The sequence below is a fragment of the Trachurus japonicus genome, chromosome 15 (assembly GCF_045865225.1).
Source record: "Trachurus japonicus isolate A0001 chromosome 15, Traja_1.0".
Lineage (NCBI taxonomy): Eukaryota > Metazoa > Chordata > Actinopteri > Carangiformes > Carangidae > Trachurus > Trachurus japonicus.
In genome coordinates this window covers 30,170,390-30,192,437 of record NC_140921.1, presented here as the reverse complement: position 1 = coordinate 30,192,437, position 22,048 = coordinate 30,170,390, and the positions used below count along the sequence as shown (strand labels likewise).

General features: G+C 42.7%; 1 protein-coding gene across 1 annotated transcript in view; it reads left to right on the top strand.

Moving 5' to 3' along the window:
• Positions 1-7,929, top strand: part of fbxw4 (F-box and WD repeat domain containing 4) — a 65,024-nt gene extending 57,095 nt beyond the window's left edge. Inside the window, exons 8-9 of the mRNA XM_085800939.1 lie at positions 7,429-7,570; positions 7,709-7,929. Of these exons, the coding sequence (XP_085657065.1) occupies positions 7,429-7,570; positions 7,709-7,843 (277 nt within the window). The 3' untranslated portion in view covers positions 7,844-7,929. The remainder of the gene's footprint in view (positions 1-7,428; positions 7,571-7,708) is intronic.
• The last annotated feature ends 14,119 nt before the right edge of the window (positions 7,930-22,048 follow it).

Genomic DNA, 22,048 nt, shown 5'->3' with positions numbered 1-22,048 from the left:
GACTCTCACTCTCATTGAGTGTGTGAAACACATGGATTTCTTCCTCCGATGCTGGAGTTGCTGCTCTAAGTGAAGAAGTTCATGTATCTTGGGGCTCACTATGAGGGAGCGCTCAGTGTCATCAGTGATAAGGGCGCAGCAACAGACCACTGTGATGACCGTGTTTTTTTGTTTTGTTTTGTTTTTTTATTTTGCACTTTAAATACATTGTTGCAATCTTATATTTATTTTCACTTAATGTTTTTATTGTGGCCCTCTATTTATCATGTTTCTCTACATGTCCTTATGTACGGAAGAGGATTAGGGCCACTATGAAAAAAAAAATTTAAAGGTTATAGCTACAACTTTTTCATCAAAAGGATTAATTTTTCAAAAATAATGCATCCACAGAATGTCTAGAGGGGTGCAGAATAAAAGTATTAATTTTACTGATTTTTAAAAAAAAAATAGTATATAAATAATTGTTTAATAAATTTTGGCGGGTCCGAAATATATAAATATTTACATCTGGTTACATTGGCAACGTCGGCATGGAATGATCTCTGTGGCAACAGCATTACAACGTTGATGTCATGTGTAACTGCTGTAACTGGCAACTAGTAAAACGGAAGGTTGGAGCGAGAGCAGGTAGCGAGAAACTTGTAGCTTTCACCTTAATGCCCTCTACACACTGTGCGATTTTAGCAGTCTTATAAGACTGTTGCATGACACACTATGCGACGTGGAATTTACAATCTTTGCTACGACGTCAAGTTTGACGTGTGCAGACTGTACGATGATCGTTCTACTGAATCGCAGGTCGCCCGCTCCCCCTCCTCCCCCCCTCCCTCTCTCCCTCTTCACACACAGACACAAGTCACCGGCACCAGTGGAGCAGTAGCTACCGCCAGTTGTCCGTTATTTAAAAATGAAATCACAGCCTGTATTGGCAGAGAACATCACAGCAGTACCGTCACGTAATGAGAGCACATCTAAACGAGGACGAAGTCACCTCTCCCGGCGTAAACACGTCAGTATTCTCCGGTAGGCGACCGCTTCTCATCATAGTCCGCACATGGGTTTTTTTTTTTTTTTTGGACAGAGTTTCACACACAACTTTTCTGATGGCTGTATGAGTCTGTCCGTGTTCCTCCTCTTTCTGCGACAGTAAAAAGGAATACCTCTCCAGACATGACAAGATAAACTATTCGTTTTTTAATTTAATGACTATTTACTCGAAAATCAGTGCTCGTCCCTGTCACCTGCGCCACTGATAGACGTCCATCAGCTGATTAGTAGACGTAGGTCGTAGCAGTTTTCTGACACTGTCAGAATTTAATCGCAGGTCGTCTTTGGTCGCAAGACGCTGACAACGGCCGTCGTAGAACCTGTCTCACTGTGCGACGTAAGACGGCCGATTTAGAGCCACGACCAAAGATTTCGCCACGATTCTCCTACGATCGGCCGTCTTTCGTCTGCGACGGCCAAAATCGCACAGTGTGTACAGGGCATTAAAGGTGATAGCTACAAGTTTAATTCCTTCTGGCCAGTAGGTGTAGAACTCACACTGCTCTCGCTCCAACCTTCCGTTTTACTGGTTGCCAGTTACAGCAGTTACACATGACATCAACGTTCTAATGCTGTTGCCACAGAGATCATTCCATGCCAACGTTGCCAACGTAACCAGATGTAAATATTTACATATTTCGGACCCGCCAAAATTTATTAAACAATTATTTATATACTATTTTTTTTAAATTCAGTAAAATTAATACTTTTATTCTGCACCCCTCTAGACATTCTGTGGATGCATTATTTTTGAAAAATGAATCCATTTGATGAAAAAGTTGTAGCTATAACCTTTAAGTGAGTTTTGACTTTTAACTCAGAATTCTGACTTCTCTCTCGGAATTCTGATTTTAAATTCTGACTTTAAACTCCGAATTCTAAGTTTAAAGAAACCCCAAGGTGTTTGCTTTTGGTTTTAAAAGAGTCTCATTAATGTGGATTTGACTACATTACCCACACTTGTGTGCATATTTGATAAATATATATATATATATTGTTAGGATTCTGAGTTTAAACTCAGAATTCAAAAAAAAAAAAAAAAAGAAAGGCAGAATTCCAAATTTAAAGTCAGAATTTAAAGCAGAAGTAAGTGATATATTTGTGTTAATATAAGTCTTAAATAGTTATATCTTCCGACAGCAATCACTTACATAGAGTGTTTGGTCTGAAACACGGGTCTGTCAGTCACTCTGCTCTGCTCTGAGCCCAGGAGAAAACATTTATCGTATCCTACAGTTTTTATCCAATGAGGAGAGAGAACGGCATGCAGGGCTGTGTGTGCAGCCAAGGGACGCCGTGAATGTGGTGACGTAGGGACGAGGACTGTTATGGGGCGTTCAAGGAAACTCGTAGACTCGTGTTTTTCCGTCCTGTGAAGTCGTACCAGTTCGATCTGGTACGAGTTCACCGGTCGGAAGTTACGAGTGGCCGTTATAGTGACTTTCACAGGTAAAACAGGTCGGAAAAACACGAGTGGGTTGCCTGGAACGCTACAAAGTCGTAAGTTGTGACTTGAAGCTGTAATGTACGATTTCAAAAACCTGCCTGGAACGCAGCATTAGCGAAAACGACCGGATCGCTCACTTCTGCTTTAAGCTCAGAATTCTGACTTTTTTACCTTAAGTAGGCAGTGGTCGGGTCGGTCCACCGGATGAAATGTTTTACGGCACTCAGACCGGAGACGGCGCGAACCAGATAAGCGTCTTTACGACAATAAGCGGTAGAACTCATGGGAAATGCAGTCTTCATTCCGGCAAAACACTACCGCTTTTGTCCACAGGGATTGCCAAAATCAACACAAAATGAAAGTTCTTGGTAGATGATTTAAATGTTAGGAATTCACTTCAAGAATGATTGTAAATGATACAGCCAGTATGTGAATATGAATTTAGTTTTGTAGGTAGAAAGTCAACCCAGTGGGGAAATGTTGGCACAGTGATTGCCTAAGTAGAAGTCTGTAATTCCTGGTGAATTGTAAAATTACACTTACCCAGGGGGCAAAATCCCAGTTTTTTGGAAAACAGACACGGAGCGTTGTAAAAGGTTTGACACCAGAAATGATATGTATGAACTTCAAGGATTAAAACCTGGGTGGACAACCCGGTCAACTAGCTGCTGGAAAGCTGCAGGGGGCCAAAACCCCTTTCTTGGGTCATTTTGCTGGCGAAATTATGTAAATGCAAATATTTAGGTACTACAATGGCACAAATAGTCATACAACTATAAAATTTGGCAGAGAGTATCTTGACACATAGGGGGAGGCATGAAAAAAAGATTCTGGGGTTTGTTGCTGCTCAATTTTAAGATATCACCCTCAACATCCCAAAAAAGACAACAAAAAAAAAGTACTGTTCGCCTGACAAATTCTCATGAAAATTATTATTTTTCAGCACTTTATGGAGAATATTTATGCTTAACATGTATATTGAAAATTTCCTTAATTCATAAGCTTCCATTTGAGTCCAAGATAGCCTTTCTATCTCCAAAGCCCCACTTGCTGTGGCCAACGGTCTTCTCTATCTATCTGTTCACTTTGGGGAGACCAGAAATAGAATGGTTTCTGATCATGTCAGTTAACATGGAGTTTTTCACAATAGGTGTTGCATTGTTTGGAGACAGCCTGTAGCTTTCCAGTAGCTAGTAGAAAGGCTATCTTGGACTCAAATGGAAGCTTATGAATGAAGGAAGTTTTCTAACTGTCAACAAAAAAACTTGAGCATGGCCATGGTGCGTTACATGGCGCCATAGTGTACAACAGCTTGCAGTGCTTTCTCACCACAGCAGGACACCTGCTTCACTTCACTTCTGCTCTGCCACCAAACAAACGTTGATTTCGGATGCTGTGCCACATCTTTCATCTGTTTCACTTGGAGTGAACGCTGTACAACATGAAAACAGCAGTGTGAGCAGCTCTGTGTGGTGTCCATTTTAATGCAGCAGCCCTCTCTCTAGTACACACCGGCAAGGCACCTAACATGTTTGGGGAGGGCAGCGTTTATTTAGGACAGCGGGGGCGAGTGGGGCTCGGGTCTGTGTTTCAGGAGGATCAGTCAAGTAAGACAAATGAGATGTGATTGGCAGATCGCTCTGGGGACTTTGAAAAGGGGTTGGGTTGGGGTGAAGGTTGGCAGAGGGGGGTCCCTCTTTAGATATCAATAATTCATATGGTCAAACCTAACCAACCCTCAGAAGGCTCCCAGGGTCATCCAGGAGGTTCAGGTTTGTCTGGAGGTGGGGCTCACCGACAAAGACAAATGCACCGACTGACAAAAAAAAAAGAAATGCAGATTGTGTGTGGTCCCACGGTGCTTAACAGATCTAATGATCAGCTTGATTATCAGAGCTAATGATCTGTCCAGTACCAACAGCTAACAAACAGTTGGACTGAGCCATGGAGATAAACTCCTCAGGGATCCTGTGTCATTTCATATCATGATATTAGTCTAATATACTTTGTTGTGATTAATTGTCAATTGTGTGTGCGTATGTGTGTGTTTGTGTGCGTGTGTGTTTATTCCCTGGAGGCTGGGTGGAGGTGGCTGTGGTCGAGGGGTGAGGGGAAGTATTTTGGGGAGAAGTATTTTCTGCCAATAGACATCGATCCTCCATTAGAGCAGCCTCATCAATAAGTGATGGAGAGACACCAGGGGCAGACAGTGGGGCAGCAGAGATGTCTGGAGGCTCACACACACACACACACACACACACACACATAGATAATAGATACAAATGTACACTCTAAATTTAGCCAGCTTCTATGGGGGAGGTCACCCATTGTCACTGCATCCCAGAAGCAAAGAAAAATTTTCCCTTTTCACCCTTGGTAAAGGGATACGCCAACATTAATTTTTCCGTGTCTTGCCTCATGACCAGCAGATAGACACCATCCTTTCGACTGTGCGTGCAGTAACAAGGGAGATACGGGCAGAGCTGACACACCGCTAAGAGCTGAAATCATCAGTCAGCTGATTTCATTTTAGCTCTAAACTCTGTAAATATTTCACTTTATCGACATTTCAAACATTTTTAGGCGAGAAAGTAGCTGTTTAGATCAGCAGTGTGTCGTTAATTTGTCTAAATACCAGCTGTTTACAATTTTGTTCGGATGAATTTGGCGCTACTCAAGCTAGCCGTTGTGACCAACGCACTTCCGGTTACTTTCACAAAATAAAACACCCGTTGCCCTTTACATACAGAAAACCATGACGATAGAATTTGTGCTTTTACTTTGAAATAGGAAGCTAACCTACCCTCGATGTAGCTAGCTTGAACCAAAATAAAGCGTCTTTGCTTGAACCCTCTGTAACCCCCGGTTACTAGACCGTTTAAATAAAAAAATAAAAAAATTACTAGACGTATTAAATAAATAATAATTGTATTTAGGCTACTACTGGATTTATATTTAGGCTACATTATTTAAATTAATAAATAATAATTAATTTAGGCAGTAACCATAACAACTGTCCCTGTATAAAAAGCCTGTGTGAGCCCGGAATTCTCACTCTAACTGCACTTGGGGGACAACTAGAGACACAGAGACAGAGACGAGATTAACGAAAAAATAATCGATAGAGAGAAAGGAAAAAAAGAGAAGAACAACACCAATCCTGGAGCAGTATACATCCTGCTGCTAAAATTCAAAGAAATAGCCTACTTGGTGAGTGGAAATGTTTATTTTGTCAAAAGTAGACCAACTTTTTAGCTAACTGTAAAAACCCATTAGCAGCAGTACCTGCCGCCATAGCAACAGAGGTTGAACATTCCAAAGCAACAGTTAGGATGGTGGCAGTTACTGGCCTTTTTGTATGGTGTGTTGTGGTGTTTCAAGAATGTAATAGCCTACTGTTATATATTTTTTTCTGTTTGTTTGAAATATTAATAATATAAATAATATTATAATCACAAGGTAACATAATTTAGAGTTAGCGTTTTAATAATTATTTATACTGGCTGTGTATTTTCAAGGCCAGGAGCTTGTGTGTGTGTGTGAGCCTGATCACCCCTCCTCATCATCATCCTATCATCATCATCATCATCCTCCTCATCATCATCCCATCATCATCATCATCATCCTCCTTATCATCATCCCCCCTCATCATCAACCCCCTCATCGTTACCCTCATCCTCCTCATCACCCCCTTCTTTATCGACAACTTCCACTACCTGATTCTTCAGTTCAGATGGTCGGACAATACAGTCTGAACTGAAGTGGCGAGCCAAACCCCACTGAACCTGGACTGTCAGAGAAGTTGATTTATTTTTTTATTTTATTTGTGATATTATTATTTTTTGTGTGCTATTCATTAGCCTACTGTTACTGTTGTAACTATTTTTATTTATCTTTGTTTATTGTTTTGATTGAGAGAGGGATAAGTTAAGGAAACCACCTGTCAGTAAGATCCGCAATAAAATAGGATTTAAAAATACAGAATTAGAAATAAATTAGACAATTAAAATAATAACTAAATTAGCACTAAACTAAGAATTAGACATCAAATTATACTTACCTGACAGGTGGATTTGTAAGGGAAAAGAGGGAATAATTTGTGTATTTCAATTTTGTCTTATGTGTTATTGCTGTTGTTATATGTGATTCTGAAAGAAAGAGATAAGAGAAAGAAAAAGAAAGAAAAGACGAAGATAATCGGTTCACGTTGGAATAAATTTGATTATTTACTTTTTTTAAACATATGACAGTGACCTCTTGTTTTCTTTTCTACTCACACCCATTTCTCCAGAGCGAATCTAATCTTCTGAGTACTGGCCCACATCTAAGTTTTCATTTTATTTACTTTACATTAATAACTGGTTCTTCCTTTTACCAGGTGTTACACCTCCGTTTTGACCGATCTGGTCCCGTTAGCGGCATTTGACCGCTCAAGATACCTTACCAGAGAGTTCTGTCAGCTCTGAGACGAAGATCGGCCCGCCGGTTTCCGTTTAGAGTTGCTGAAGAGTTTCTCTGATGACTGTAGGTGGAGGCAGGCTAACACTACCTATACACTTCCAGCATTTGAGCTAAGCTAATTAGCGGTGCGCCAGCTCTGCCCGTATCTCCCTGGTTACTGCACGCACAGTGGAAAGGATGGTGTCTATCTGCTGGTCATGGACTCAGGAGTGAGGCAAGACACGAAAAAAAAAATGTTGCCGTATCCCTTTAAACAATTTTCCTGTAAAAGAGAGAGAGTTTCAGTGTTGTGTTCAAACCTCCACAACCGGTACACACGCACACACACACACACACACACACTCATATAATCTAACTGTTGTATTTCAGATTAAGCATCCAGCTGTCAGACAGTCCTGCTGCAGCAAAAATAAAAACAATCAAGCTCCAGTTTATCTTGGCACGTGTGTGAACTCCTCCATCTTTCCCAACAGGAAGTGTGCGATGGAGTGGGAGGAGCCTCATGACAGCGCTCTGTACTGCATCCAGACAGATGGAAATCACATGATCGCCAGCGGCTCCTCGTACTACGGCGTCGTACGACTCTGGGACAAGAGGCAGACCGAATGCCTGCAGGTACGCACAATGTGAAATACCATACCTGACTGTCGTGTGTAACAGTTAAACAACAATGAAGCGTTGTTGTGTGATCTCATGGTGTGTGTGTGTGTGTGTGTGTGTGTGTGTGTGTGTGTGTGTGTGTGTGTGCTGCAGTTCTTCCAGCTGAGCACAGACCCGGTGAGCAGCCCGGTGTACTGCCTGAGGTTCAGCAGCAGCCGCCTGTACGCCGCCCTGGCCACCGCCCTGCACTCACTGGACTTCAGACACAGCCCTGTCTATATCAGATGATAAACACACACACACACACAACTCAGATCTATCAGCTCAACAAAGGTATCTATTTTCGCAAATAAAAGTTTTCACATTTTTAAAAGAACTGTTGTTGCTTTGTCTGGTTTGTGCGCTGCTTTTTGGTTTTGGCAGAAGTGAAACATGTTTAAACAGTGAAACAGTATTTCATGGAGATGATGGACTCATAAGAGACAGAGAACAGTCACAGTCAGAGCAGCAGAGCTGGTGGCACTAAAGCACCAAAAACACACTGTTATTGTCCTTCACATCTGTCCTTGACCTCCATTAAAGGATAATTTCCATTTTTTACAACCTGGACCTTATTTCTAGCATAAAATACAATCATTTTACTCACCCAGACAACTTTGGTGTCATTTGGAGTCGTTTTGACGAAATTAGCCCCAGTGGAGCGGCGCGTATATCCGTATAATGCGAGAACACGGGGCACGCAATGCAGCTTCTAAATAACACATTATCCGCCGCAAAACTCGTTCATTTCACCAATATTTTGTCATGATACACTAGTGCTATTCCCCTCCGAGCCCGTGGTGGCATGTTATCAACATCCGGGGTCTGTAGGTTGACCTACTGACCTCTGACCTGGATGATGTCATCTCCGACCGCTGCCCGGCTCATTCTGATAATAATCATTCTGCTTCGGCATTCGGGTCCATTTTTATCTCAACTAGCCGGAGCTTTAGTGAGTCCAGGTTGAGGAGAGGAAGCCTGTGGAAGCTGAACTTCATCCAGTTGCTCATTTTGTTCTGACAAGTCAGAAACACGCAGAAACGAACCGTAGCATTAGCGGTAGCAACAAGTCGCGCCGGGCAGCGGTCGGAGATGACATCATCCAGGTCAGAGGTCAGTAGGTCAACCTACAGACCCCGGATGTTGATAACATGCCACCACAGGCTCGGAGGGAATAGCACTAGTGTATCATGACAAAATATTGGTGAAATGAACGAGTTTTGCGGCGGATAATGTGTTATTTAGAGGCTGCATTGCGTGCCCCGTGTTCTCGCATTATACGGATATACGCGCCGCTCCACTGGGCTAATTCTGTCAAAACGACTCCAAATGACGTTGTGATGTGAGCAAATGATCGTATTTTATGCTAGAAATAGGAAATTATCCCTTAACTCTTTCGCGACCACACTAATTCCTCAGCACATCCGCTCCGGACCACATGTTTTTGGCTAGTTTTTACTTTTTTTCTCACGTTGAACCGAACTCTGTACATCACCTAGAAACAAACGGTCTTCACATGGTTGAAGAGTGACTTTCCAACGTGCTCCTCGAAAAAACAGCGAGTTTTTCCGCCTTTTTGTTCGTGAGTACGAAGGAGAAGAAGAGAGCTGGGTTTCTCCAAAAACGGAGCTCCCGCTCTAGTTTCAGAGAAAAACGCACTTTTGTGTCAAGTGGCAATCGGCTCATTTTACCGCTACTCTGCAGTGTGGCATGTCTCCCAAATCATTTCTACAGCTAAATAAATATATTTGTAGGTAAATCTGGGGGGTGTGGCAGCTTGGAGAGCAGCAGTGCAGCGGAGCAGCTCCGTGACACTCCTGTGTGACTGACTGCCAGTGAGTGCTTTGGGGCGGCGGCTCACAGCGCCCGCTGCACAGCGCCCGCTCCGCTGCACGGTGAAAACAGCAGTGTTAACGGGCTTTCAGATCCGAGTCTCCAAACCAGAAACGTTTGTAACAGCACCGGAAAAAGTCGCCAGATTTGTCGCCGGTCGCTTTTGTAAAAAAAAGTCGCCAAGAGGGTTTGGAAAGTCGCCAGATTCAGCGAGAAAGTCGCAACACTGTAGCCGACAGCCGCACAGCGCTGCACGCTGTCCCCAGAGCAGCATTCAAGGAGACCGATTACTCAAACAAAACCAAGATCACACAGTTTATAAAAAACATTATGTTTTGATTGTAGTTTAAAACAGTTTTACATATCAGAGGAACCATATTCACACACAGGGTACCTCAGAGTGTCTATTATCATAATCTGTAAAAAAAAAAAACGAGTTAGGCTAACTCGTCAATGGTCACGAAAGAGTTAAGGTCATGGAAAGTGGATTATCATACGCTTTATGTAAAATAATTCATATATTCATATTCATAATCACGCTCCTGCTGCTCCATTCAACAGTTTATCTGATAAAGCGTTTACTCATAGATTCCAGATTAAAGCAGAGCTCCTATTACCTGAACTCAGCTGTATTATACACATCAACGTGATGCTCATCTGTAACGGTGATGGCTGTAGACTAGGGATGCACCCAATGTGAAATTCTGGGCTGATACCAATACAGATGTTTAAAGGGATAGTTCAACAATTTGGCAAATTTGTCTATTGCCATTAAAGGTAATGAACCTACTCACTACTTTATCACCTTTAATTATCGATGCATGTTATTTTGAGATCTGTGGGGCAGAGACGCCAGCTGCTCAGCGAACACAACGCCAAAACCCTCTCGTGGACAAGTTGTGACCTGCACATTCATCACGCTATGAAATAATCATGTATAATTATGTAACATTATGACCAGGGCTTGAAATTAGCGGTCGCCACTCGCCATTTGCGTCCCAGATTCCTCTGTGGCGAGACAGATTTTTAGCTGTCTCGCCACTTGGCGAGCTAGAAAAAAAGAGACTCCCAATCTGTTTCCAGGGTTTCCCCCAGTGTATTATAAACTTATAGTCACCTGACAACGTCACAATTTAGTCGCGCATAACGGGACACGTGACGGACATCATGCTCATCAGACCGCTGCTGCTTCACAGCTGACCGAGAGGAACGCACCGAGCCCAGTTAATGTGAGCCGAGCCACGGCTCCAAAAGGCTCAGTCAGCTGCTGTAGCACAGCTGGTAGCTGGTGGCTGTTGGCTGTTAGCTGTTAGCTGGTAGCTGTTAGCACGCCGGAGTCAGTGGTCGGACTATCCGACGGACGGACGGGGTGGTATTTGAACACTGTACAATCAGCGCGATATAGCGCATTTACGAGCGGCAAAGTGCCAACTGTCCATGCGCCCGTGTCTGTATGTGCGTGCGCGCGTGTGTGTGTGTGTGTATGTGCGTGCGTGCGCGCGTGTGTGTGTGTGTGCGTGCATGCGAGAGAGGCGGCAGGTGGACTGACTGGCAGAGATGAGAGTTGGTGAAGCGCTGTTTAAAAATTATTATTATACTGTTCTTCTTTGAGTGGGGTGTGTTATGATTGGATGTTATTACATGTTTGACCGCTAGGCGGCAGTACTGGTTTGTAGTCAGCTTACCGTACCATATACCAGAGTAGAGCAAGACTGCATGAAGCCACATGTATGTTGTTGAGAACGTGAGACATAAAACTAAGTTACTTGCTATCAACACGGCCTCATCCTTGGAACACGAACATGACATGGTACCAGGAGTAAACTCGAATGGGCGACATGGATTTAAAACCACCGGAAAGTTTGAAACTAACGGGGAATGTCGACGAGAACTGGCGCACCTTCAAACAGCGGTTTCACCTTTATGTTGCTGCTACGGGACTCGAGGCTAAGCCGGAGGCAAGAAAGGTAGCGCTGCTGCTAACGATAGCAGGGCCACAGGCCATAGAAGTATTTAACACGTTCGTGTTTGACAGTCCTGAAGATAATGAAAAGTTGGATGTAGTGCTTAGTAAGTTTGATACTCACTGTTCTCCGAAGAAGAACGAGACGTACGAGAGGTACGTGTTTCGGTCTCGTACACAGCGGCAGCATGAGCCCTTCGATAGCTTCCTGACGGACTTGCGGCTAAAGGCGCAGTCCTGCAACTTTGCGACGCTGACGGACTCCATGGTCCGGGACCAGATTGTCTACGGCGTGGAGGATAAAAAGGTCAGAGAGAGGCTACTACGGGAGATGGAGCTGACGCTGGCAGGAGCCATTAAGATCTGCCAGGCCAGTGAGCTGTCCCAAAGGCACGTGAGGACGTTCAGCGAGATGTCTGCAGTCGCCTCGGCGCAGAGCGACAGCGCGGCAGCGGTTGGAGCAGTGTCGTATCAGCGGAGACGGCGCACACAGACCCGGCCTGCACAGCAGGAGGACGTGATGATAAACTGCAAGCGCTGCGGCTCACAGCACAAGCCTAGACAGTGTCCAGCGTTTGGTAAGCAATGCTCCAGTTGCCAAGGCAAGAATCATTTTGCTAAACAATGCTTCTCCAAATGGAAAGAGGGGAAGAAAGAAAAAACTGTAAACCTAATAGACGAGCCTGATCTAAGTGACACGTTCTTTGTTGGAATGGTGAATTGTGAAAGTGAACAAATAAATAAGCCAGACAATGTAAATGATGTCACTACAGAAGATAAGTGGATAGCTCCTCTAATGATAAATGGGACTGTAGTCACCATCAGATTGGACACTGGTGCTAAGGCAAATCTCATAAGCAGGTGTGATGTGAAGGCAATGAAAAACAAGCCACAAATAAAAAGAAAAGAATCTGGACTGAAAGACTACAATGGGCGGCCAATCAAATGTTTGGGCACATGCAGGTTGAATGTCACAGCTAAAGGAAAAGTGCACCACCTATCCTTCTTTGTTGTGAATGAGGGACGGGAATCACTTCTGGGTGACAGAGCCTGTGAAGAACTGGGGCTTGTGGAAAGAGTGTATCAACTGATATATACTCCAGGTAAACACCTAGTCCTTGCCGATGCCCTATCCAGAGCAACTACAGGCGACAGTGTGAGTGCAACAGACGAGGACATACAGTGTCACGTGAACATGGTGTCGGCTACACTGCCTGTGTCGGACACAAAGTCAAGACAAATAGCTGAGGCTACAGCAACGGATGCTGAGCTACAGCATGTCATGCAGAACATGGATGAGGGATGGCCAGCTGGTTCATGTCCACAATTTTACCATGTCAGAGGTGAGCTTAGTACTGTGGATGGTCTGCTGTTGAAAAAGGGCAGGATTGTTATTCCACAGGCTTTGAGAATGGACATGTTGCACAGGATACATGAAGGCCATCTCGGCATCGAAAAGTGCAAAAGGAGGGTGAGAGACACGGTGTTCTGGCCCGGACTGAACAAAGACATTGAAACACTTGTAAGTAAATGTGAAACATGCCAGAAACACAGGAACAAGCAGAGCAAAGAGCCTATGGTGGTAGCTGAGGTGCCAACAGCACCATGGCACAAAGTAGGAATGGACTTGTTTCATCTCAGAGGTAAAGACTATTTAGTGGTAATGGATTACTACTCAAACTTCCCTGAGATGGCGCTACTAACAAGCTCAACATCAACTTGTGTCATAACACATGCTAAATCTATCTTTGCCAGGCATGGCATCCCACACACCGTGGTGAGCGACAATGGCCCCTGCTTCAGCAGCAAAGAATGGCAGAAGTTTGCAGTGCAATATGATTTCAAGCATGTGACGTCAAGCCCACACTATGCACAGTCAAACGGGCAAGCTGAAAAAGGAGTTCACATTCTCAAGCAACTCCTAAAGAAAGCAGCTGACAGTGACTCGGATCCGTATCTGGCTTTATTGAGCTACAGAGCATCACCTCTTCAGTGCGGCCTGTCACCAGCTGAACTGCTGATGAAGAGGAAGCTACGAACAACTTTGCAGAGTCATCAAAACGACAAATTAAAGCAAAAGAATCACTCAAAGATTGAACATAAGCTACGACAATAGAAAATGATGCAAAAGTCATTCTATGACAGAACAACCAAGCATCTCCCTCCACTGTCTACCAACGACACAGTCAGGATTGAGGATGCTGATGGATGGAGTACAAAAGCAACTGTCCTGCAAGAAGTTGCTCCACGATCGTACACAGTGAAAACTGATGATGGACAAATCCTCAGACGCAATCGTCGCAGTCTGTTAAAGACTCCTCAAGGGACTGTTGGTGAGCTCAGTGTAACCTGTGGTGAATCTCAGGTAACTCCCACACCTGCTATGGACTGTAACACTGACTCTCACACACCTACTCCAAGCGAACCTGAGTTAAGAAGGTCCACAAGAGAAATCAGAAAGCCTGATAGACTGAACTTATAAACAAAGAAAATTCAATATGCATGTTAAAGATGTTGAACAAAATGTATATTGATTGATGTTGTGAATGTGTTCTAAATGGTCTAGTGTTGGCTTAGATGAGTTATGCAATCTGATGTAAATTGTTTATACTGCTTATGTGTTGCAGAGTTATGCTGAATGTGAAATGGTTGAAATAACTGACACAGCTAATGTGATAATTCATGTTAATGCATTTTACCTTAGAAAAGGGGGGATGTTATGATTGGATGTTATTACATGTTTGACCGCTAGGCGGCAGTACTGGTTTGTAGTCAGCTTACCGTACCATATACCAGAGTAGAGCAAGACTGCATGAAGCCACATGTATGTTGTTGAGAACGTGAGACATAAAACTAAGTTACTTGCTATCAACACGGCCTCATCCTTGGAACACGAACATGACAGGGTGGGATTGTGGGAGGGATAAAAAACTGGGGGAAAAAACGGAAGAATGGAAGTCTTCTCTGTCACGTTGTACTGTCATGTTGCTACCTGTGAAATTGCTTCCATTAAAGAAAGTCATCAAAAAAAAAAATATATATATATATATATATATTTATATATATATATATATTTTTTTTATTTTATTTTTTTTCTGTGAGAGCCTGTGGCAGGCCGCCACACATAAACTACTGTTATTCCAGAAAAGTTGAAAGGTCATCGTCTACAGAGCACAATTGATTGAGAAGAACAGGATGACTGTTATATGGTACTACTATGACTGCTATATAACTTGACGTCGAAATACAATAGTGAAGCAACTTGTTGGTTTTGGCTAGTAAAAAATCTGTCTGGCGAGTAACTTTACTAACTAGCCACTTGGCTAGTAGGTCAAAAAGTTAATTTCAAACCCTGATTATGACACATGAAGTAAATACGACTTGTGGTTTTGAAATCACTCCGCCCGACAGCCGTGTCTGGAACATTATTATTTTGTAGCGTGGTGAATGTGCAGGTCACAACTTCTACACCAGAGCGTTTTGGAGTTGTTGGATTGTGTATTTGATGAGTTTCAGGGACAGGGGACCTGTACCGTTCATCTCCATCGGTTCGCTGAGCAACTCGTGTCTCTGCCCCACGGATCTCACAACAACATGCATCGATAATGAAAGGTAATGAACCTACCCCTATGACTATAGGGATTATGGCAATAAGTGAATTTGCCAAAATCTTGAACTATCAATCAACAATTTAGCCGATGGCTGATACTGGTACTGATGTTTTTTCTTTGTAATTTATTCCTTCTTTGTGTAAAGGAAACCAAAAAATCTTCATCACTCCCACACAACCCTCATTTTTGCTTACTTCATTTTAACAAATTGAATGCGCGAATGCCCTCTTGCATCTTGGCAGATAAAAAAGAGAGAACAAAAAACAGGCTTCTCCTCCAAGTCAGCACAATATGCAACAGATACACATCGGCCACTGCCATCAGTATTTTCCGATGGCCGATGTAAGTCAAAGAGGCGAACATCGGCCGATACCGATGTTCAGCCGAAGCATCTGTGCATCCCTCTAACTGTCGACGAAGAGAAACTGTTTACAATCTGTGGGAGAGAGGAAGCATGCTGAAGCCTGCAGGTAAAAGGGCTAATCCGTTAGCTGGAGGCGGTGTGAGCACAAATGCTCGACATGTAAGAATCATGCGCTCACGCTTTCTGCAGAGCCTCATGAGTCAGTCCCAGTGTGAGGAACACACAGCTCTTTGGTCCGCTACGCTGTGGAGTGGCTCTCCACATCCAGCCCAAAGCCTTTGAAGGGATTAAGGCACATTAGCCTCTTGACAAACCTCACCTCATCGCTGTGGAAACACACTGTTTGGGTTTACATACATTTGACCCTTGCACCTGAGATCACACAACAGAGGGGATTGGAGCGTTTGACCCCCTCAAATCCACTCTGTACAATGTGAGGATCCACTTGATGGACAGAGATCACATCTACGTCATCACACATCTGGATGATCAAACCACACGTGTGGTGCACCTGGTGTTTCAAACAAGAACAGGACATGTCTTAGTTGTGTATGGAGTGTGTACTCTATATGTGTGTGTGTGTGTGTGTGTGTGTGTGTGTGTGTGTGTGTGTGTGTCTGTGAGGTCAATTATACACCACTTACACCTGGCATTAAAGGGATAGTTCACCCAATATTGAAATTTCACTCATTATCTACTCCCCCTCATGTGGACTAAGGGCTGGGAGAAGTTTCAGAGTCCTCCGTGGCTTCTCTGAGTTACAGGGGGTCTCGGCGTAGCAGTGCATGTCCATATAACGGTTGCAAATGGATACCACTTTTCTTCATAACAAAAAGACACACCAAAAAACATCCAAATTCCTCCATGCTGCTCATATGTAATGTCCGTCTTGTATTGAAGCCCCGAAATGCGAAATTGTTCCGAATAAGTCTATATTTCAAGCTTGTTTTGTAGCGGAAGCTTCTCGAAGCTCCTCTTCCCGGTTCATCAGATTTGGACGAAGAGGACAGACCCTGGTTTGTCCAAATTTGACGAACCGGGAAGAGGAGCTTCGAGAAGCTTCCGCTACAAAACAAGCTTGAAATATAAACTTATTTAATTTTTTCAGACAATTCCGCATTTCGGGGCTTTAATACAAGACGGACATTACATACGAGCAGCATGGTGGAATTTGGATGTTTTTTGGTGTGTCTTTTTGTTACGAAGACAATTGGTATCCATTTGCAACCGTTATATGGACATGCACTGCTACGCCGAGACCCCCTGTAACTCAGAGAAGCCACGGAGGACTCTGAAACTTCTCCCAGACCTTAGTCGACATGAGGGTGAGTAGATAATGAGTGAAATTTCAATTTTGGGTGAACTATCCCTTTAAGATGCACTCTGTATCCAGACACATCACCTGGGAAATGAAAAACACTTGTTAATGCAGTGTAAACAGATCCAGATTATGAATGTGCATTGGTCCACTAGTTCCACCCCTGTGTTAACGCAGTCATCGTGAATGGCTGAAGTTGTTTGGACCATTACAGCTTCTGGTGTCAGCTTACCCAACCACGTTTTACATAGGGGGTGCAGTGGGCTGAATGAATGTCTACGATGTGGTCATACAGGCTCTATAGTGAGTATGTTTGAGCTACCATGTGTTCAATATGCAACTGTTACTAAGCAACCAACCAAATCTAACCAAATAATACAAAGTAGGCTGAGTGGGGAATTGTTTTCTCTACGCCCATTCCCCCTCAGAAATGAATTAAAGGTCCAGTGTGTAATATTTGTCAAGGTTTATTGGCAAAATCTGAATATACTACCAATGAATAAATTTGTATAAGTGTATAATCGCTATAAAATAAAATCTGTTTGGTTTTCATAGCCTTATCATTTTTCTTTTATATATACATATAGCAAGCCACCACGTTTGTACGGAATGGAAAATCCAGCCAACCAGAGAGCATGTTTCAAGAGTTTCACATTGACTGTGTTTACATGCACTTCAGTACCCCGATTTCAATCGGGTTTTTTAAGTAGGTATTGATCAAATTCGGGGTATGGTGTTTACATGAAGTTAGAGAAACCCGGTTATTCAGTATCCCTGTATACATGATAAATACAGTATCCCGGTTTCTGATTACTGCGTCTTACATGCGTATGTGTGTTTCATTCATGTTTATTATTTACAACAGGAAGCGCAACTACTAGGAAATATGTAGGTCCGAAAATTTACAAATTAAAAATCCTGCCATGTTATATAACTTAATAAAAGAAAGGTAAATTCAATGCAGACTGATCGGTTCATTGTAAAACATGCTTTTATTGATGTAAAAGTGGTGATTTCTGTACACACGTTAGGCTACAGAGCCTCCATGCAGGCAGCACTGCTCCTCCAATACACACCGGGATACTGTATTTATCATGTATACAGGGATACTGAATAACCGGGGTTCTCTAACTTCATGTAAACACCATACCCCGAATTTGATCAATAATCGGGGTACTTAAAAAACCCGACTGAAATCGGGGTACTGAAGTGCATGTAAACGCAGTCACTGTTTTTCATTTTACACACTGGATCTTTAAAGCTGCGTTCACACTGGACCTTTTGTTTTTCTCGCGGGTGACGAGTTTACATGTTAAGTCGATGCAAACGAGCGATTGAGTGTTTAATCGCCCAGGCGAAAAAACGCTGGGGCTCGGAGCGACAGTGAGATGAGAAATCCCAACTCTCCGCCGTCAGTCGCTCGTCGCTCAGCGCTGATTGGCTGCCATAATCCCGGTGGTGCCGGTGTAAACAGAGACACATGGCAGTGGGCATGACGTCATCAAAGCCAAAATGCGAGTCTGTGGCTCTGTGCCAAATTGACGAGCTAATGCAGCATTTAAGGTGCATTCACATCGGACCTTTTATTTTTGTCGCTGTCGCTCGTATCGCTCCGGAAAAAAAACACTCCGTCACTCAGCTGCATTCGCCATTAAATATGATTACAATGGTTAAAATGACTATTTTCATGAACTAAAATGAACTAAAAAGTCCTCTTTTTAGTTGTGATTATATTTAATAGTATTTGACAGATGCATTACAAACAAACATTTTAGAGAGTTGGGATTTCTCATCTCGAGCGACAGAGCGAAAAAACGCTCCGTCGCTGTCGCTCCGATTATACGCTCAATCGCTCGTTTGTGTGAACGCAGCTTAAGTAAAGTTATGCCCTACTTTAAACTACTTAACATGAGGGCTCTTTACTTAGTCTGTGCATAAAAGTTGTCAATAATTGTTTACAGTAGACAGTACATGTGACTTACTTACTGCAAAATTAAAAATGTCAACGTATTCAACCTTACAAACTTCAATAAATGACCTGTACAGTCTACAGCAGGCAGGGGCAAACTACAGCCCTCTTAAATCCAGCCCGTCAAATACTGGTACAAAATTGTCCAAATTACAGCAAAGACTGGCAAAAAGGGGTGACCAGCAACACTGCTCCCACTGAAGCTGAATGTCATTTTAATTTCTTTCTTTCTTTTATTTCTTTTACTTTTAGGTAATGACCTACATGTCATTTATATCAGTTCACTCAAACACTCTCCATCCATCTAATACTGGCCCGGCCCGTCCGTCAAATGTTAAAACTCACTGTGGCCTCTGAGCCAAATGGTTTGCCCACCCCTGGTCTACAGAGCTGAAATATTAAAAAATAAAAAAAATAAAAATCACATATACTCCAATTCAAATGTCCACCACTCTATATTTTTAAGTATACAAAGCAAATAACTTCCATGTCTTCATTCTAATGCTATTGAAACTTACACAGACATGATAAAAGGTACTGTAGGTTGAGTTGAGGTGGCTGCACCATTAACAGCTTAAGGTAAAAAAAAAAAAAAAAAAAAAACATGATGTATTTGTCCTCTCCACTTTCAATAACATGAATACATTGTCTGGAGGTGGTCAGGTCCATGCTGGGATCAGATCTCGGCCAGGTGTAAATTTCAGAGTGATTACATGGTGATGAAACAAAAAATCCAAGATGATTGGTCACCTGACTTCATCTCCAGTGAGATCCGGCTGCCTGGAAAAGCTACAGGTACGTAGCAGTAGTGGAGGTTTATCAGGCTCATAATCACTAACATAGTGAATCTATGCCACATTTCAGTTGACAGTCATCAATACTCAAGAGTTACTGACACATTTTGATGTCCCAAAATTAAAATCTGAAGCTTAAACCCAAAACTTCTCATATTAATGTGTTAGTGTAAAGAGCTAGACTTTGGGTGGAGTGAAAATCCAGCCCTCATTGAAACTTAGACCAAAAAGTGCACATTTTTAGACACTGACATTTCTTTTCTTTTTTTTCTTCTTTTTTTTGGTTTATTGCATTCATGGTATACATTCTTCACAATGTTGCACAAAATTACATAATGTACACATTGTCACCATGAATGAAAAGGAGCAGGATGAAGAAAACTTACCTGCCCCTCTCTGTTGTTATAATTACATTGACTTACTATCAACACCAATATTATACTCTATTTCAAAATATTAAAGATGATGAAACATAGTTGTGACAAGAAAACAAACAAAACACCACTCGTCTATCTATCTTTTTCTCTTTCTCCTTCTTCTTTTTTGTAGATGCTTATCTTTTCTTTTTTAAACATTTTCTTAAACTGAGACATACTTGTACAACTTTTCAGTTCCTTGCTTTCACGGTGTTGGCCACTTGCAAGAAGAAAGATGCCTGGCTCTTCACCTTCACACATGACGTTGGTTTGAATGGAAGATCATCAGTTTCAGAAAGTTGCAGAACAGAAGTGCAGACACTGTTCAAGCAGCAAAGACTCACACATACAGGCAGCAGAGCCACAATAAGGCTGCGTGTGAGTTTAATGTTTGTGTGTTACTGCAGCAGCCTCACATGTCCCTGGGTGTCCACCGTGAGTCCGAGCCCTGACCCTCCCTGCCGGCCATTAATGGCATATATTAGATCATATGCTGTCCATTAACTAATATGCCAGGGCCACATAAGAGGAATGGCCAGGGTGCGTACAGACATTGCACATCCATGCAGGAGATGTGGCCCCCAGGGACCGCTGATGGCTGAATTAATCATAGCGTCTGGGGATGGGGGCAGTCTCCACATCAACACACCTCACACCAGTTTTTCTGGGTGGAGGATTTTGTTAAATACAATTAGTGGTGAGTTGTTTAGACAGGGAGAAAAATGTAAAGAGAAATTTGAAAAAAGAAATTGTTTAAGAGAGAGAACAACAAATGTTGTCGGTGTCCCCGCTGCAGCCGCGATGATACTGTGGTGGTTCATAAAATTTGCAGTATAGAAGGATGAGCATACTGCTGTGTTGTGGTGGCCTTGTTCAGGATATACACCCTGTACTGTGGTTGAGATTCAGCTGGGGACCTGTCACCTCTTCACTTTACACTTTCAGACAGAGACAAAGATGACCAGAGGTTGTTGAGAGCCATTTTGGTAGAAGGTGTGAAAACCAGAATCCAGATTGTGCACAATAAAACATAGATTTAAGTTGAAACAAACCATCTAAAAATAAAGCTGAATGCATTCTCATTGAAAAGCTTTAAGCTGAGGTTTGAAGAAAAAAACTGAACGTTTGGTTACTGTTGAAGCATTTGAAATACTATGTGTATTTGTACTGACGTATAATAACAAGGAAAGACTTTCCTGCTTTATAAACACATACAGTATGAAATGTTTCTGTGTCGTGCTCCAACAGATACATTCTCTCTCAAACAGTCCAACAGGAGGTGAATCCGTGAGAGTGGAGGCATCACCCCTGTTTTATAACTGTCTGTAAGATTTGGGGTCGTCAGCTCCAAAGCTGGAAACTAGACTTAAAGGGATAGTTCAACATTTTGGCAAATTGGCCCATTACTATAATCCCTATAGTTTTAGGAGTAAATTCGTTACCTTTAATTGTCGGTGCAAGCTATTTTTAGATCGGCGGAGCAGAACCGCAAGCTATGCCATAGGGAGGCTCATGGAATTTCTTGGTTTCCCTCATCAAACATGTCAAATACACAATCCAACAACTCCAAAACACTCTGGTGGACAAGTTGTGACCTGCACATTCACCATGCTATGAGATAATAACACAACATTATGAGACAGAGTTGTTTTTGAGGTAAATTCATGCAAAACCGCTGATGCGCATTCCCGTTATATAGCGTGGTGAATGTAAAGGTCACATTCACCACCACTGCATTACTGAAACTAGAGAAAGCAAAGCTCTAATATTTTCCATTTTGAAAGTCAATGGAAAGATTTTTTTTCTATTTTCTTAAAGGGATAGTTCAACATTTTGGCAAATTGGCCCATTGCCATAATCCCTATAGTCATAGCAGTAGGTTCATTACCTTTAATTGTAGGTGTAAGCTATTTTCAGTACGGCGGAGCGCAGCAGCTGGCTGCTCAGAGCTACGCTATGGAGGCTAAGGGAATTTCTTGGTTTCCCTCATTAAACTCATCAAATTCAACATCCCAAAACTCCACAGCGCTTTTGTAGACAAGTTGTGAGCTGCACAACCACCACGCTATGAGATAATGACGGAACGATACGAAACGGAGCCGTTTTCGAGGTAAATTCATACAAAACCGCTGATGCGCGTTGCGTTCAGGGACAGTTTTTCAGCAAGCAGACTCCGTATTTACCCT